At 40.0% G+C, this 19,867-nt stretch overlaps 1 protein-coding gene across 1 annotated transcript in view; it reads left to right on the top strand.

Annotated features, from left to right (window-relative positions):
- Positions 1 to 19,867, top strand: part of kl (klotho) — a 105,720-nt gene that overhangs the window by 28,272 nt on the left and 57,581 nt on the right. Inside the window, exons 2-3 of the mRNA XM_028799314.2 lie at positions 17,501 to 18,011; positions 19,295 to 19,563. Coding sequence (XP_028655147.1) covers positions 17,501 to 18,011; positions 19,295 to 19,563 — 780 coding nt within the window. The remainder of the gene's footprint in view (positions 1 to 17,500; positions 18,012 to 19,294; positions 19,564 to 19,867) is intronic.

Here is a 19,867-nt window from a genome sequence, read left to right as displayed (position 1 = left end):
TGACACATGTGTTTAATGACTTTGTACCATAATTCAGGATATGTTTCTCTGTTTGGAATTTCAGCACAGACAAAGCGATCGACATCATCAGCAGTTAATAATTTTTTTTTGCAAAGTAACCAATAAATGCACGTGAGGTAAAACACGTTTTTGAAATTCTCTGACTTAAACTTCCAATATTTACATACTTCTGACATATCACCCGTGTCCATATATTCGATCTCCGTTTGCCTTTTTGTTATTTCTCCGAGTAATAATTTCACTTTTTTGCACTAATGTGATGTTTACTTTCTTTTTGTGACACTGTCATTTTTTTCTGCTTTCATATTCTGCATCTTGCTCTGCATGTGTTTCGCACCTACGTTTTTTTTGAGTCTTTTGAATTCCAGTTTTCATTATTTCTAACCTGCTCTGCATGTGTTTGGCCCCTTTGTTTTGTAAACTCTTTATGACGTTTTACTTTGTTTTCTACTCTGTCTTTTATTTCTGACCTTGCTTTGTCCTGCTTTTTTTTCAATGACACCTGGTCCGTGGTGATTATTTTCCCTTTTTCGAGTATTAATTTCCGTTTGTTTGCGCTCCTGCGATCTTTACTTTCTTTTTTTTATACTTTCTAATTTTCCTACTTTCATATTCTTTAACTTTCTCCACATTTGTATCGTGCATACGATTTTTTTTTTTGGTGCTTTTCGAATTCCACTGCTTTCATAATCTGCTCTGTATGTGTATAGCGCCAACGTTTGTGAATGTCTTTATGAAGTTCTACTTTGTCTTTTACTCTGTCTTTTAATTCTGAGCCCGACTGGACGTGCTTTGTTTCAGTTCCACTTGTTACAGGCTGATAATTACTTTCCTTATTTTCTGAATTTGCACCTAGATTATTTTTTTCTTTTTTGCTCTTTTTTCTCTCCAACACTTTTGAGTCTCTTTTCTCCGTGCTGCTTTCTTCTTCGCTTAGTTGTCGACGTTTCATTTATAACGTATTGTCCTTGTACACTTTATATGCGCTGAGACCCTGGATTTGTGTGTGCTCAAATCCTTCACAAGACTGAATGTTTTGCTGCCCCGTTATCTTATTTGATATTGATTGTAAGTAGGGCGTGTCTTGCAAGAATCTCATGTTCTACGTTATTGCGAGACGGTCCTGCATCAATCTCTTGGCACAATGTCTCATGTTTAAGGTCCTCATGGGTCTTTTAAGTATCTTCCATGATCACTTATCGTCTCCTAGTCATTCCCTCCCACAGGATTTTTTTTTTTATAATAGAGAGATAAACAGTGCCGGATTAACCAATAGGCACATGTAGCATATGCTACGGGCCTCGCAATTTCGGGGGCCCCCAAATGGTGGACCCAATATTTAATGAAAAAGTGTAGCATTGAAAAACTGGTCTTTAAAAATATTATCTTTACGTTTTTAAACTGTAAATTTCTTACACAACAAAACTTTAGGGGCCCAACACATAAAATTCACATAAATATTATAAGATTCTTAAGTCCGGTTTGAACTGTTCAGAATCTAAACTTCAGATGATGCAGACCAAAAGGGCCCCCAAATCTGAAATGTGCTACGGGCCCCCAAAGCTCTTAATCCGGCCCTGGAGATATATATTATAATACATTACCCTGTCAGAGACAAGGACGTAGTTACTTGTGTTTGCTACTTTTAGTGGGTGAGCTTTAGCTAGAAGGTCAATAGAAACCCAAGAAGTAACCTCTATAGTATTTTACTTTAGTTTGAAGTGTATAAATATCTTACAGACTCTTGAGTGTTAATGAAAACATGCAAGCCATATAAACATACCATTTTGGTTTATTAGGGACGGGTCTCATTATTCACACCCTTGCTATGTTAACTTGCAGGTGTTAACAGTCTGCTTAAGAGCAATTAAGTCAAAACACCGTGGAAATGTTTTTAGCGACATTGTCAAACAAAGACTTCCTTTCCTACAATAACCTAACATCAGGCCTCGCTAATCCATCTCAACAAACCTATTGGTTGCTGGTTGAAAAGGGAAGAAGCTAATTATATGTTTTTGTAACCATTTCATAATTCTGGGTCTGCTACTAATTTTTCATTACCTTGAAAACATCGATCAAAACCTCTGAACTGGGCATCACCACATGCTAACTCCTAAATGTCGGTTGACCCAGCATATGAATAGCATGTCGCTGTGTTGATTCAGCGCGGTCTCAGAGTTCAGCTCACCTTTATCAAACAGCACAGTTCAACTTCAGAGGGTACCATTTATTACAGCACACATGGCTCGGGACACAGTAAACCTTATTGTCTGTAAAAGCAAAACTAAACTGAACTGAGTAACACAGAGAAAACAAAGATACTGTAGTCCGCTATGTTCAGTCACTCCCGGAGTACTGACCCCCAGCTTGTGCCCTGAGCTCTTCACATCTGTCCATTGCTGCCTGGACTGGATAAAGCATTGCTCTCCTTTTACCTTAGTGGTCTTGTCTCCCCCTTGTTTTCTACTTGTCTCTCTTACTGTTTTAAGTTGTATGTTGTGTGAGATTCCTGGGGAAATAAGTGCTTATCAGCAGGTTTATCTGTGAATATGCGCTTTTGAGGGTTTCCACAGCTCCGGGCACACTCACTAATCCAGATTGTCTCCTGGTGTCTGAATTAGATTTATCCGTCACCAAGAATGCTCTTTAAATGAACATAACAGCTTTCATTTTTACAGCCATTAGGCAATCCCAGATATGATCCTAATCAAACTACATACAACATAATTTGAAATCACTTAAATGACATGGAAAGTGCACGGGTAGTGCTGCTGCCTCACAACAAGGGGACTCCCTTTGCGGACCTTGCATGTTCTCCTTTGTCTCACTTGGGTGCTTTGGTTTCCTCCCAAAGATGTGTGGGTTAAGTAGACTGGAGATGCTAAAGTGGCCCCTGATGAGTTCAGGTGTTCACCCTATGATGGGCTGGTGCCGTCTAGGGATTGTTCCTGCCTCGTGACCAGTGCTAGCTGGGATAGGCTCTGGCTTCCTGTGAACCTGCTCTGGATAAGCAGATTTCGAAATTGGCTGAATGGACTTTAATATTATTCTCCTGTTTAATCTATGGCATCCTTGCATTTCTTTTTTCATTTTCTCTGTCAAATTCAGTTTTTGCTATATGGTCAAAGGGAGAGTCAGCCTAGCCCCTCAGCTTCTGGCACAAAGTAAGGACCACACCTGGCCAGGGGGGCTCAGTCACCTACTGGCATCAGGCTGTCTGAAGAGAATATGCAGAAGCCATGCAGAGAGCAGAACCGAGCAGTGGATGAGCCATGGTTACACTTACGTTTCTCAAAGTCTTTAAACATCCGTTTCTTAAAGCATGTTAAACATTTCACCGATATCCTCATCAAATTATTGTGTTATGCAGCTTCATCTTGTGATCCACGAGGCGTCATATGGGTTTTGTTCTTTTGCTGTTATTCAGCCAGCAGGCAGGGACTGTGCGTCTTCTTCCAGATGGCCATCAGGTGTCTTCTATGACAGTTACCTCTGGTGGACAATTCTAACATGAATACCAATATCCAGGGTGGCCTGCGTCCTTTTCAGCTCGTATATTAAATTTGGGTAGCTGCACTGTTATGCATTCAAATCATAAAAGTCTGGCCAGCTATTAGTTTTAAACATGATTTATTTATTTTTTACAATTTTATTATTTTCTCTGCATGCCTAATATGTAATTTCTAGCCAGCTTTTATATTACAAATGCTTCTGTGACTTTTTTTCCTCTATTAATGTTGAGTAGATTTATACATACATACATTCCCAAACCTATCATAAAATTACATAATATTCTCTAACCTATTTAATCTCATGCGAAGTCTGAGGGTCAAAACCCATTCCAGCAGCACTGGGCACAAAAGAAGAAATAATTCTGGACGGGTTGCCAGGTCAGATCATTATTATATCATAGATGTTTTCTTTCCATGGGTATCATCCAAATGATTTGATGCATAAGCAGATTAGTAATTATTAGTCTTTCACTTTTTTCTTTTCAAATTCCTTCCAAATATTTTATTAAATCAGATGATGAGTGCACACAGGCATTTATGGAAACAAGTTAGAAGGAGGACTGCTGGTCCCTTTGTCATTTACATCTTACTGCTAATAAGGAGCCATTAAAGGCCTAAAAATGTCGCTTGAGCGGCGAGTGCTTCATCAGCGATAATTGACTTCTCATTCAGCAATCAGGTTGGAACAAAAACCTGAAGTCACTAAATTCCTCCAGGACTGACGCTGCAGACCCTGTTCAAGACCATCTTGGAAGGATCGTTGATATTTTTTTTACCTTTTTTCACAGAACGTATTTTCTTAGGTTTCATTAGGTAATTGAGAATACTGCAATGCACAAGCAGCCATCTTAATTTATTTCTAAACTGTGGTCCTGTCTGACGTAACTGTTCAGAAGCTGGTATGTGGTTGTCAATTTAATGCACAATCTGTATTTTCAATAATGACAAATGAATAAATGCCACAATACAATAGTGCAATTAGGCTATTTATTCCTTACTTGTCTGCCTTATGTGTGGAGTTGTGAGTGTTCACAAAATGTTGTCACATTTATACCTAGGAATTGAAACTAAAAGAAGTGGGAAATCACTGCGTAGCATGTTGGTGGGTAGAGAATGGGCTCAAACACAGGAAGCAAATGGCTAATGTGAGAGGAACTTTGTCAGAATTAGGTTATGCTAAAAGTGGTGTCCCTCAGGGATCGGTGCACATAAATAACCGGGACCAGAATGTAATCAATGAGCTGGCTAAGTCTGTAGATGATAATAAACTGTGCGGATGGACCAATAATGCAGAATCAGTTAAAAGGTTACAGAGGGACTTGGACAGGCTTGTGGCAGATAAAACTGATTGTAAGTAAATGTAAAGTATTACATATATGATGTAAAAATGTTAGATTTAAATACACAATGGGAGGTCTGAAACTTGAAAGTACGCCTTATGAGAAGGATTTAGGAGTCATGGTGCACTCCTCACTATCTACATACATATATACAGTGTACAGAAGCGATCAAGAAAGCTAACAGGATGTTAGTTATGTATCACAACATGTTTAGTGCAAGTCAAGAGAGGTTATGCTTAAGTTATCTAACGCACTGGTGAGGCCTCACCTTGACAACTGTGTGCAGTTTTGGTCTCCTATTCCAAAAAAAGGCGTAGCAACGCTAGAGAAAGTCCAGAGAAGAGCGACTAGGCTGATTCTGGGTTTGAGAGGTATGAGCTATGAGGAGAGAATGAAGGTATGGAACCTTTTCAGTTTAAGCAAACAGAGATTAAGAGGGGACATGACCGAAGTGTTTGAAATTATGAAAGGAATTAGTGCAGTGGATTGAGACTGTGACTTTAAAATGAGTTCAAGAAGAACACGAAGACACAGTTGTACTGTCAACCTGTTAAAGGTAAATTTTGCACATATGTTAGAAAGTGTATCTTTATGCAAATAGTCATGGCCACACAGGAATAAATTACCAAGTAGTGTGATGGATAGCAGGACTTCAGAGGCATTCAAATATCGACTTGATGTTATCTGGATGATGTAGACGAATAGGATGGACAAGCTTGCAGGGATAAATGGCCTATTCTTGTCACACTTTTTCTAATATTCTTATGGCATGTGAGGTAATTGTACCTCCTGCTGAGTTCTGTATGACAGAATTTAATACACCATCAGACCAAACTGCAAGCCTGGGAATTCAGTGCAGTAAACTTTAGTGATGTCTGGGGTTAAGTTGTGTTGTTTTAACGTTTTAGAGATTCTGTGGGTGACATCACCACCTGGAGCATTGTGTGTTATGACACTGCCATGCATTGTTAGGGGGTTCACGTGCGTCATCACCACCACTTTATTTAAAAGATAGCAAAACAGATTGTTTAGTGTTTGTATTTTGTTTTCATAAAAGAAGAGATTTATCAACACAAACAGTTTAGCTTCTTGAGTTATTTCATTTGTTTTCAAGTTTTCTTTCACTTACGGTGTTTTCCTCCACTTGTGCACGAGGTGCCCTGTACCATAATTCAAAGTTGTTTGTGTAGGATACGATAAAGTCAATCAAAAGCAATAATTGTATTGTTACATACCCAGAGTAGTTTTTTTTTCAAATAAATCCAAATTTTCAATGTTGTTTGCTCTCTTTCATTATTGACTTATGCAATTTTCACACGTATACCCTGAGATGAGCAGCGCGTCACAGCTGAGTTAGTCTGCTTTTATCAAATATCCCACCTATGTCAAACCGCCTGCAGTGTAAGACTCAATACCACTGGATAGCTGAGGTTCGCAGCATTTTAATCATGTATCGTTGTCATTTGTACTACATGTCACATAAACAGCAACAAATATAATGCCGATGTAACCGCTCACCTTTACACACTGTTACTCACAAAGCTTGAGTCGGATTCTGAGGAAAATTTTGACTTTATTGAGAATGACATGTTTAATGAAGGGCGGCATGGTGGTGCAGTGGGTTCACTTCCCGGGTCCTCCCTGCGTGGAGTTTGCATGTTCTTCCCGTGTCTGTGTGGGTTTCCTCCCACAGTCCCACAGGTTAGGTGGATTGCCGATTCTAAATTGGCCCTAGTGTGTGCTTGGTGTGTGGGTGTGTTTGTGTGTGTCCTGCAGTGGGTTGGCACCCTGCCCGGGATTAGTTCCTGCCTTGTGCCCTGTGTTGGCTGGGATTGGCTCCAGGAGACCCCCGTGACCCTGTGTTCGGATTCAGTGGGTTGGAAAATGGATGGATGGATGGATGTTTAATGAAGGACTCGAGGCTACGCTTGGTTTGACTTTGAAGCAGCGTGCGATTTTATCGTTCAAGTGTCATAGGTTTAGTTACCATACCCAGAGGCTGTCTGCTGCTCTTTCAACTTCAGCTTAGACTACAGGTAATGTTTCTTAGCATATCGATGAGTAATTGTTATGCTGTACTTGTGTTCCTTGAACTTTTATGTGAAGACCCTTCTGTGGTAAGAGAGAGCCATGGCTCTGGCTCATTTGTAAATAAAAACAGGTGACACTTGCGTCTTCAGGTGGGGTGTGGTAGCGCATGGCAGGAGTGATTCCAGTATAGGATGTGGGTGCGGATAGCCCTGCGTGTTGTGCATGTGGGCAGGATCACCCGTGACCCTAATTAGTGCCAGAGCCATTATTGGCGCAGCTGTGCCTCACCCTCGCTTTTAAAAGAAAGGCGCAATGGTGAGAGAATGGAAACAGGGTGTGGAGAGAGCAGCATCGGGTGACCAGCCAGCTAGTGGAGCACGACCATGGGCCCAGTGAAGGAGCGATGGAGTGGCTTTCCAATCACCACTAATTATTGTGGGAGTATTTTTATGGAGTGGGTGTAAACATGGGATCCGAGGTGACTGCAGGAGCATGAAGGATGATGGGAGGATGACCGACCTTGGACGTGGTGAAGACTGTGGCTGTTAACATCTCCGCTGGCTGCATGATCAATGGGTGAACTGGGGAGATGATGATGACTCGTCTGACTGCACATTAAGGGCCTGATGGCTGTGTTGTTGTTTTTTGTTTCTCGTTTTAAAGCTGGATTTTAACCCATGGTATTCACTTTTTTATGTATTTATTTATTGAAGACATTTGAGCACTGCTCCTGTGGACACTGTTTTGATTTTGACTTTAATAAAAACACTTTATGCACTTACCCCTTGCTTTGTGTTGCGTCCTCATCCGGTTACATTATCAATGGTGTTGAGTTCAAGAGGCTTACAGAAGAGAAGTGGGAGCGTGGAGCTGTCCCGCACCGTCTCATTTCTAATTATCCTTGTTTCACTCCAGGCTCTCACACCAATGCCACACCAGGGAAAAATGAATGCAGTTACAAAAGAGAAATAAAATCAAACAGTGGCCAGCAGGGTCAGGGAGACTGAAGAGAGTGCGGTTAGAAATAGTATTACAAAGTCTCATAGGGCTGTGTCAGTCCCTTCCCTGACACCGTGAGATTATACCGTGAACAAATCTCATATGCTTGCAAGTCCATGATGGCTGGCTAAGAAACACTGGCTTAGGTGTGTGTCTGTATGACCAGCTGTGCTCTGGCATCGTTTCCACAAAAGCCACCCTGCACTGGATGAAGCTGGTATAAAAAATGCATGTACTTTGTTTAATACCAGACGTGAAATGCAAGAAAAAAGGCAACAGTAACAAGAACAATAAATAAACACACCTTTGTGGGGTAAATACAACAGAAGGCAGGAGAAGATTGGTGAATTGCAGCACAAAAACGTAATGTAAGCTTCCTCCATGTCTAGTGATGAAAGAAATTATTCCAAGCATTGGCATGTAAATTAGTTTTGAAAGTAAAGGTTTTGTGTGAGTGCATAATAATATGTACATAGTTACAAATGGTTTACTTGTTCCTTTCACAGTGATATAAAGTGTTTGGGTATGTATAAGACAACACAAGTATACCGTGTGCCAAACTGTTTAAGTTGGCAATGCTATGGGATGTGACATCTAAACTTGGAACAATGATAGCTGAGGCAAAAAAGAAACTTCACTCCAGGGCTGTGCATCATAAAATGTCTTGGTTATGTACTGTACAATCCAGTTGTTTTTTATTTCTTTTTAGAAAAACCCCTAAAGGACTACATTTTGTTGTGTTTTATTTAGTTGATATTGGCATTAGCAAAGCTTTTTAATCATATACTTTGTTTCTCATAAACATTTTAAGTGTTGTATTCACTACTCTTCAGCCATCTGCAGCTCCTTTATTGCAATAAACGAGTAATAGCTTTTTATTTTTGGGTATGTAATTTAGGAGCAATAATGGCAAAACCCCTTAGTGCATAATAGTTTTTAAAAACTTAATGATTTCTACTGAAGCTGTTGGTCACTTTGGTTAGTGTGATGTTTTCTGATCCGGCATGTCTCACTACTGCTTTGGATTGCCACTTACTGCTTTGGATTGTGCTGTGCTGTACTTTTACACAAACCAAACGAATGAAAGAAGTGAGACAACATGTAGAAACAGAACTTGATCAAAGCACTGAAATGACAGACACAATATTAATTAACGTTGCATGAGGAAGTTTTTGTGTTGAGGTTTTCAGCTAACAAAGTTTTACACCTGATTGTCTCCATCTAGTGGCCAATCCTGCACAGTTCTGTACAACATGTGCTGTGTGCCGAGCTCTTATGAAAACGCACTGTTGGCTTGTTTATTTATTTATTGGTCTGTTTTGTAATTTTAGGAGGACATTCACTACAAGTGCTAGATATTCATTAAAATTGTATTATTGTTTTTTAGTCTCAGTATTTTCTGAACACAAGTACCCAAGTAACTGAATAGCCTTTGGATTACCATTGCTCATAATAAACCAAGTGTATCGGCACACTTTTTTTCCTGTAGATCCATCAGTGCCTTCTTTCTTTACATATAAATATTCATACACCACCTAAGAATATCTGTTTACAGGTTGAAACGTCAAAGGCCTTCTGCATTAAGAACATTCCTTATATCTGTTCTCATTCTTGAGGCCACTCAGCTTCTGAAGGATAAAGCACTGTAAGCAGGGGGTCCACAATCACTATGGAATTCTTACTGCCAGGCTGATTGGTCACTCAGTAAGTCCATTAGGAATCGACAACATGCCCATTAAAAGCCATTTAGTATTCCATGGATCAATCCATGTCCGTGTCACAGCAGTGTGGATGACATGCAGCGCCTGCCACCTCCTGAGGATGGAGTCTAGTGCCATCTCCAGTGAGGTCCTACCCAGTGAGAAGGAGGTAATGAGATGGCCAGTACAGGAGGACAGTGGTGGCAGTTCTGACTCAGATTCAGAGTAGCCAAACAATACTGAGACAAGGGTGATCTGAGAAAGGTCAACAGCTGATTTTATGCAAATTAACTCACCGCTTTTGGGTGCCATTGATTTTTTTTTTCTCAAAATGTTCTTCCCTGTGCTACTACTGTATTTGAGCTCACAAATTTCACAAAATTCATCAGGTATTGTAACATCTTCTTTGGCCATAACATAATATCTTTTTTATTCAGTTCAGGGTCATAGGGGGACCAAAACCCATCCGGAGAATACCGGCCACAAGGAAGGAAACAACCACCAGACAGGACCCAAGTCCATCACAGACCCCACTTGTGTACACACAGGGCCAGTTTGGAGAAGTCAGTAAACTCAGTTTTCTCATTTTTGGGAATATGGGAGCAAACCAGCATACCCCATGGAAAACCCAGCGACAACAATCGAACATGGTATTTGAAACCAAGCCCCGGGATCCATGAGGTAGGCAAGTGAAGTGCTGTGCCACTTTACTGCTCACCTTTGCCACTTTCTATAATCAAATCTTTTGCTTTGTAATGACTATCCATTATCCATCTGGGTAGGATTTTACATAGGAACACATTTCTGAAGGCATTTGTTTTTTTTAATGATTTTTCTCTTCACAGTGTGCTGGAGCTATGATGCCGCTGGAGCAAATGCCAACCCATTCAATTTCAATATTGAAAAATTAAGGCAACTCGCCTAATTGAAATGCCCCTCACTCCTTCACCAACAGAACTCTAACGTCTGCTACAAACACAGGTTCCTAGGTAGGAGATGACACTTTGCTTCAGTCATGTGCAGTTCATTGAGTGCAAATGGCACTTGTACAAGGACAAGCGCCAACATCACTTAGTCTGGAAAAGTACACAAATAATGAGTGGGAGGTCAAGTTAATGTACATTGGATTCAGAGCAGACATTTAGGCCGCAGGTAGACTTTGTAGTAACAGATGACCTCAGTTTATATATACATTATAAAATGATAAATATATCCCTGTTAGAGAGGTGGCACTGATAAATAATTTAATAATGGTAGCAATAAACAATTAAATGATGTGAAGAATGTCTTTTAACAACAAAAAATGAATACCTACAAGTTTTTAACTGAAATATAATTATGAAAGGCAAAGCCAGAAAAAAGCCATACAACCTTTGAATTGAATCACACTTTCAAATTTGTTATAATAAGGCAAGCAGTCAGAACACTCTTGTTGGCTTTGCATTTTATTATAATTGAAATTATTGATGGAATGGATTAACTTTGTGCAGAGGGGTGAATTGCACTCTTGCCTAAAGGCAGTATCAGATTTACATCTCGACACAATGAGTTTTAGACAGAAAGCATGTCGCTTTTAAAGACTCCAGTTGCTCAAATCCTACCTCTCCTAAGCCGCTGGTGCTATCTCCACCAGTGAATTGCAGTGTGTGACTATTTACAAGATTGATTCCAAGGTTGCACACTCATTCCAGGTATTGTATTGTGCCATTTTACTTTGTTATTGTTCTCATGTTCTTATTTCTTTGGTCTGCATGTCAACTGTCTGGCAAAATAATCAGCCAGTTGACATGAAGAACATTGAAATAAGAACATAAGCACTATGCAAAAGCAAACAAAAAAATGCCATAGGAAAATTGACTGCAGTGTGCCACTTTGACAATTTACAGTGATTTAGCCCTTTCGGCCCTGACATCCAATTATTAGTCTATTTATAAGTAGCCATTTTTGTAAAGCACAGGTACATTTGCAGCTGTTAGAACTGGGCATGCTGCTTTTAGTGCAGACTGGAGAGACTGGCATACAGTCCACAAAACACAGAAGTGAAAATGGACGCTTCTGGACTGTGCACACCACATGGTAAGTACGTTCACTTTCAATTTTATTTCCTCAAGAAGAAGAAGTATTTGGTAGCTATTGTATAATAACAGTGATATATATATATTTATTTTTTCATTTTTGAGCTTCCTAGACACCCCAAAGGTAGAATATCTCACAAAATAATCTTTCCCATAAAAGCAGAAAATCCAGGGCTGAAAGGGTTAAAAAATGAATTTAGTTTGCTTAAGAATTGGACAACACAAACCCTTTACCCGCCTCGGAGTTGGGGGATTCTGCAGATTACTGGGTAGCCCATTTCCTAATTTCAGTAATATAGGAAACATTGGTTCTGAGTCCTTTCCTGTTTGCAATGATGATGGACAGGTTGAAAGATGAGGTCAGGCAGGAGTGTCCATGAACTATGATGTTCATAGAAGACATTGTGAGGTAATCCTGGAGAGGTGGAGGTACGCACTGGAGAGCAGGGGAATGAGAGTCAGTAGGAGTAAGATGGAGTACATGTGCATGAATGTGAGGAAATGTGGTGGAAGGGTGCGACTGCAAGGAGCCAAGGTGGTAAAAGTAGATGAATTTAAATACTCGAGTTCAACAGTCCAAAGCAACAGAGAGTTTAAGAGAAGAGTGCAGGAGGGTGGAGAAGAGTGGCAGGAGTGATTTGAGACAGAAGAGCAACTGCAAGAGTGAAAGGAAAGGAAAGAGTCCTGCCACGTGCAAAAGCTCGCTGACGACACTGCTATTGTGGGCTGCATCAGGAATGGGCAGGAGGAGGAGTATAGGAACCTAATCAAGGACTTTGTTAAATGGTGCGACTCAAACCACCTACACATGAACACCAGCAAAACCAAGGAGCTGGTGGTGGATTTTAGGAGGACCAGGCCCCTCATGGACCCCGTGATCATCAGAGGTGACTGTGTGCAGAGGGTGCAGACCTATAAATACCTGGGAGTGCAGCTGGATGATAAATTAGACTGGACTGCCAATACTGATGCTCTGTGTAAGTAAGGACAGAGCCGACTATACTTCCTTAGAAGGCTGGCATCCTTCAACATCTGCAATAAGATGCTGCAGATGTTTTATCAGACGGTTGTGGCGAGCGCCCTCTTCTACGCGGTGGTGTGCTGGGGAGGCAGCATAAAGAAGAGGGACGCCTCATGCCTGGACCAACTGGTGAGGAAGGCAGGCTCTATTGTAGGCACGGAGCTGGACAGTTTGACATCTGTGGCGGAGTGACGGGCGCTGAGCAGGCTCCTGTCAATCATGGAGAATCCACTGCATCCACTAAACAGTATCATCTCCAGACAGAGGAGCAGCTTCAGTGACAGACTGCTGTCATGGTCCTGCTCCACTGACAGACTGAGGAAATCGTTCCTCCCCCAAACTATGCGACTCTTCAATTCCACCCAGGGGGTTAAACGTTAACATTATACAAAGTTATTGCCTGCATTGTTATCACTCTTTAATATAATATTTTCTTTATCAGTATGCTGCTACTGGAGTATGTGAATTTCCCCTTGGGATTAATAAAGTATCTATCTATCTATCTATCTATCTATCTATCTATCTATCTATCTATCTATCTATCTATCTATCTATCTATCTATCTATCTATCTATCTATCTATCTATCTATCTATCTATCTATCTATCTATCTATCTATCTATCTATCTTTAAAATGGTAACGAGACTAGCAATGTTGTATGGTTTGAAGATGGTGGCACTGATGAAAAGACAGAAGGCAGAGCTGGAAGTGGTGGAGTAACAAGGGTAGACAGTATTAGGAATGAGTATATTAGTGGGACAATATGGGTTTTTAGTTTGGTGATGAAGTGAGAGAGGTTAGATTGAGAAGGTTTGGGCACATGCAGAGAACAACTTAGGAGTGCATCGGGAAAAGAATGTTGAGGATGGAACTGTCAGGCAAGAGGAAAAGAGGAAGCCCAAAGACGATGTTTATGCATGTGGTGAGGAAGGACATGAAGGCAGTCAGTGTGACAGAAAATGAAGTCAAAAACAGGGATAGATGGAGACGGATGATTCGCTGTGACGACTCCTAAATGGGAGCAGCTGAAAGAAGGAGAAGACATTGATCTACACTCACTGAACAATTATCAGGAACACTCTACTATTATTTGGTACACTGTCCTTTTGCTCTTAAAACAGCCTCAGTTCTTTGTGGCATGGATTCCACAAAATTTTGGAAAAATTACTTTGAGATTCTGGTCCGTGTTGACATGAATGCATCATAATATTTCTGCAGATAAGACAGCTGCACATTCATGCTGTGAATCTCCTGTTCTAGCACATCCTAAAGGTGTTCTACTGGTTCAGATCTGGTGACTGGGAAAGTCACTGAAGAACACTGAACTCATTGCCATGTTCATGATACCATTTTGGGACAACTTATGCTTTGTGACATGGTGCATTGATATACTGAAAGTAGCCATTAGAGAATGAGTACATTGTAATCATAAAGAAGTACGCATGGTGAGTAACAATACCCAAACAGGCTGTGGCATTCAAGTAATTGTTGATTGGAATTAATCAACAACATTCGCAAGTCTGCTTCAAACACATGTTCCTAAGCAGGAGATGACACTTTGCTTCAGTCCTGTGCAGTTTACTGGATGCAAATAGCGCTTATACAAGGATGGGCCCAAAGTGTGCCAAGAAACCATTTCCCGCACCTTTAGCACCACTAGCCTGGACTGTTGACACAAGGCAGGTTGGGTGCATGGGTTCATACTGTTACTGCCAATTTCTGTCCCTACCGCCTGTGTGGTTCACCAGAATTTGAGATTCATCAGACCAGGCTACATTTTTTCAAGTCTTCAACTGACCAGTTTTGGTGGGCCTGTGCCCACTATAGCCTCAGCTTTCCATTCTTGGCTAACGGGAGTAGAACCCAACACGGTCTTCTGCTGTTGTAGCCCATCTGCCTCCAGCTTCGACATGCATTCTGAGATGCTTGTACAGTGAGGTAATCTGAGTTACCATAGCCTTCCTGTCATCTTCAACCAGTCTGGCCATTCTCCTCTGACCTCACCAACAATGTGTTTCCATCCACAGAACTGCCACTCACTTGATGTTTTTTTTGTTTTTTGCATTGTTTTGAATAAACTCTAGAGAAAATCCCAAGAGATCAGCAGTTACAGAAATACTCAAACCATCCTGTCTGGCATCAACAATCATGCTACGATCAATACCACTGAGATCACATTTTTCCCCATTCTTTTGTTTAATGTGACTATTAACTTAAGCTCCTGACTTATAACTTCATGGTTTTATTGCATGCCTGGGGTACTCTTACAAAATGTGTGCTACCTTGACTTCTTAACTGGGCACTCACCCTTTCCCTTACCCTACCCTCACAGTGCAACACGTCTTAAATAAAATGAAAACTTGTAATCAAAAGCCAAACATAAAAGGAGTTGTTCTTTGAGTTAAACAGCAAAGAGAATTCATATATACTGTCTTTGTGGTGGTTGCCACCATTTTGTGAATGCTTACGGTTGCTGTGCCCATTGCCACTCATGGGACATGGAGGCCACATGACATTTGAAGTCATCACTGTCTGCCTATGTAAGATGGTGGCACTCGGCTTCTGGCATCTGAACACTGAATTCAAAAACAAAGATCTTTCTGAATATTTTTGTGGCTTTAGTTAGGGAAAAAGAAACCCAAGTTAGTATTAGTATTTTCTGTTTGTGAAACTCTTTTTGCTGCCAAAAATTTCATATATATATATATATATATATATATAAATCTTACATATAAAGCAGAATGTAACAATCATGTATGTTATCATCCAGCTGATGCTTAGTAACCACTAAGCCCCAGACACAGCAGTACAGTCCACAATACAAGAATTTAAATAAAATAGAGTATTCCACAAAGTACCTTCCAATGAACACCGCTCTGAAAATTAGCCACAATCTTATATATAAAGCAGACTGTAACAATCTTGCGTTCTTCTATATATGTTATTATCCAGTTGACGATCGGAATGTTTCTGGTGTGTTCCATAAAAGCAACCTACAGTTTTATCATGAAAAATTCGTAGTATTATTTGTTTGTTGTTTAATATTTGTTTTTGTTAACTATATTTTCATCTTGCATTATTCTTATTGTAACAATGTTGTAGTGGTAAAATAATTAAATCAACCTAATATTAATTTAATTGATTTTTTTTTGTCATCAAAAATTCTACATGTAAAAAGTTATTACTGTACCACAAAACAAAAATTATTCTATCAAGTTGTATTTTTTTTTTTTTAATTCTATGTTTTATCATCCAGTTGATGCTCGGAACGTTTGTGTTGTGCTCTGTAAAAGCAACTGACAGTTTTATCATGAAAAATCCATATTATTATTGGTTTGTCGTTTAATATTTGTTTTTGTTAAAATCTTGCGGTTTTGTATGTATGTTATCATCCAGTTTCTGGTGTGCTCCGTAATTATATTTTTCTCAAACAATTAAAAAAAAACCTTTATGTTCCTCCCGGAAAGATAACTTCTAACTTGGCAGGCCCTGTCAGATTGAGGCATTAGGCAGGAATATTGCTGTTGGTATAAAAGACTCCAGTTGTGTTTCTTCACACACTTCTCAATAATTTGTTGGCTGAAAGTCCTCAGTGTTAGACAGAGGATGTGCAGTATTGTTCTTAATATCACTCTGCTTTATTTCAATTCTCTCCTTTGCCTCTACCTTCAGGGAGTCCAGTGTGCGTCCTGTAATTGAGCCTGTTCTTTTAATTAGCTTTTTGAATTGGTTGGCCTCTCCTGAGGTGATGTCACCAGCCCAGCACACCACAGAAAAATCAGTAGAAAATCACACTGGCCATAACAGAATTAGAGAAGTTGTTAAGGATGTCATTATCCACATTAAAGGAGTACAGTCTCCTAAGGAAAAAGAGCCTACTCTGCCATTTCTTATATAGCTCATCTGTGTTCCAGGACCAGCCCAAATTGTCATTGATGTGTAACCCCCAAATACTTGTAGGAGTGGATGATCCACTCCTTGCATACTGACTGGACATAGAGGCTCTTTCGGATATCAAAAAACAATAACCAGTTCCTTGGTTTTGCAGACAAATTTGTTTACATCAAGAAACAGTCTCCGTCTTATCCCTCTTAATAACACGTCACATAAGCGAACAATCATCTGAGAATTTCTACAAGTGACATGACTGGCTGTTATATTTATAGTGTTGGTGTACAGAGTGCAAGAAAATGAGACAGAACTGTTCCTTGTGGTACAACATCAATACTGGAGACACGGTTCTTGAGTCTCACAAACTGATGTCTGGCAAACAGACAGTCCATTATCTAAGACACCACAGGCACATCCACCTTCATATCTCTGAGTTTACCCCTCACCAGGGATGGCTGGATGGTATTGAAGGCACTGGAGAAACTGAAAAACCTCATCTTTACAGTGCTGCCAGCTTTGTCCGTCCAGGTGAGAATGAGCCATGTGGAGCAGACAGATAATTGCATCTTCTACTCCAGTCTTTGAGAGACATCCCACCACAGCGGAATTCTGCATCCCATCTGTTGACTATAGCATATGCAGGGGCCTGGTCCTGATAAACATTGACTAGCCAAGAACAATTCTTCAAAAGAGAATTATTCACTACTGTTAGAAATTGATAGCAGCACTTGATTTTGTCTTTTGTGTTGTCCATATTGACCTGGTTGTTGGAATAACCAAAATCAACTTTGTTAATCCAGTTAGAATTTTGGCAAGAATGAACACAATGAAAATCCAATTTCTATTACAACTTGTTAGAAAATGTTGCCTGAATTGCCTAATTCTAGTGTTTTTATTTTCTATTTCCAGGCACACGCTGCTGTGTGGCATCTATATAATGACAAATATCGTCAGAAGCAGCAAGGACAGATTTCCATTTCTTTGGGCTCACATGGAATCAAACCCCTTGACTTGACCAAGGAGAGCATTAAGGGGTGCCAGTGCTCTCTCAGCTTTGTCTTAGGATGGTTTGCAAAGCCCCTCTTTAATGATGGGGACTACCCCCAGTGTATGAAGGTGAACCTCTCTTCCAATCTGCCATCTTTTACTGAAGATGAAAAAAAATATGTGAACAACACAGTGGATTTCTTTGCGCTGTCTTTCGGACCCGTGATAAGCTTCCAGCTAATAAATGACAGCCTTAGATTTGGCCAGTTTGAGACTCTCAACCTGCGGATTCTGCTATCTTGGATTAAAGCTGAATACAACAATCCAAGAGTCTTCATTGTGGAAAATGGTTGGTTTGCTGAAGGTGGAACAAAAACAGAAGATGCAATTAATATGTATTACATAAAGAGGTTTGTTGCAGAAACTTTAAAAGGTAGGCTTTGAGTGTACAAGGACTGCTCAGATCTTTAGCAATAAGCCATTATGTCCTTCAAGAAAGTGTTGGAAGTATCTTTGACCTTTGATCTAAAACATTGGTGTTTACTTACTAGAAGTTTCAGATGTTGGAACAAACATCACAAAAATTTAGCCATCCATTTCATAATCCATCTATTGGGATAAATATCTACCCAAACTGCCAGTCCATTTGGAGCACTAGGCGGGGTTGCCCACTGTTGCCCCTTGTTGTCCATATAGTTGGTATTATTAAACTCTGATGACAAGTTGGGGGCAGTGGTCCCCCAGGTGTCCAGAATGTGTACTCCTTGGTGTTCGGTGCATGTACACTTTTATTTTCACATAGGCCAGGTCAGTGTCTGGAGTACTCATGCGTTAATAAACACAAATGACGCACTTTTGTGTACATTTTGCAAACATTATTATCATTCTTCTACAACCTGGGGGAGGGGGTAGTCTCCCTCGGTGTTCTGTGCGCACACCTCTTGACTTTAAGAAATGGTGCCCTTCAGATGATGATGCCCTAGGTGGCCGCTTATGTCGCTGTACAAACTGGACTAGTTTAGAGATACCAATATGACACAGAAAAGAAGTGTTAAGATGTGGGAGGAAATCACAAGAAAGAATGTGAAAAGTCAACTCAGACAAGGACCCAGGCCCAAATGGCCCCACTGGGTAAGCTGGCATCATCAGTAATCTCAACAATTTGTAATTATTTCATAGAGGGGCCTTGGTAGTCCCACAGGAAAATATTAATGTGACACAAAAGGACTTCTGATCTTTAAGTACAGAAATGAAATGTTAGATTTTGGGTTCTCTCTTAAAATCAGAAATAGAAACCCAACCTGCCCTGAAGGGGTGCAGAGCACAGCAAAAGAAAAAATTGAAAAGGAACTAGACCACAACAAATTGGAGTTCACACACTCGTATACAAAGACACGCTCACTTGAGCTGACTGTAGTAGTTGGAGAGTGAGTGAAGATCCACGCTACTGGAGGAGAATTAACAAGACTGAGAAAACACAAGAACTGCACGGTGGAAACACAACACACATTTGATTTAAAAATACTAGACATGAACTGATTTCATAATAATTACACCAAAAACTGTAACTGAAATTATAAACTTGGCTAAAATAATCAGTGAATCAAATTTCAGATTTCTTTAAATGTCTCTTTTAAAAGCTGTGTGAAATGACTGAGATGAGCACAAGACATGTTTCTGTGACTTAATTCTTTAATATTTTATCTTATTTCTTAGCCATCAAGTATGACAAAGTCAATGTCATTGGATACACTGCCTGGTCACTAATTGATGGATTTGAATGGTATCGAGAATACGACATACGCCGTGGACTCTTCTATGTGGATTTTACAAGTTCAGATTTGAGAAGGATTCAGAAAACTTCGGGTCTCTTTTATCAGAAGCTGATTGAAAAAAATGGCTTTCCAGTGCTGCCAGAAAATGAGCCAATAACTGGAGTATTTCCTTGCAATTTTTCTTGGGGTGTTGCTACCAATGCTATAAGGGTATGTATTTTTCTATTTATAGGAATAATATATATATGGGTATTTTACCATATGAGTCTTTCATGGAATCCTTTATTCAAATTCTTTGGACCTGCCTACACTTGTAACGGTAGTTTTATCTTTAAATGAATTCTGGTTTCAGTTTCGGTTCCTTTATTATTTCTATCAATGGCTTTTTGTATGGATTGTGTCCCCTCCAGCCTTTATCCCTTTTCCAGAGAGATGAATATAAATGTAAGGATGGCAGGCGGGTCTTCACTTCAAATTTTCAGTCACGTGGTTACTTTAAAGTAACAACTAGGAT

The sequence above is a fragment of the Erpetoichthys calabaricus genome, chromosome 4, assembly GCF_900747795.2.
Source record: "Erpetoichthys calabaricus chromosome 4, fErpCal1.3, whole genome shotgun sequence".
NCBI classification, from domain to species: Eukaryota; Metazoa; Chordata; class Cladistia; order Polypteriformes; family Polypteridae; genus Erpetoichthys; species Erpetoichthys calabaricus.
This window is presented reverse-complemented; position numbering and strand designations above follow the sequence as displayed.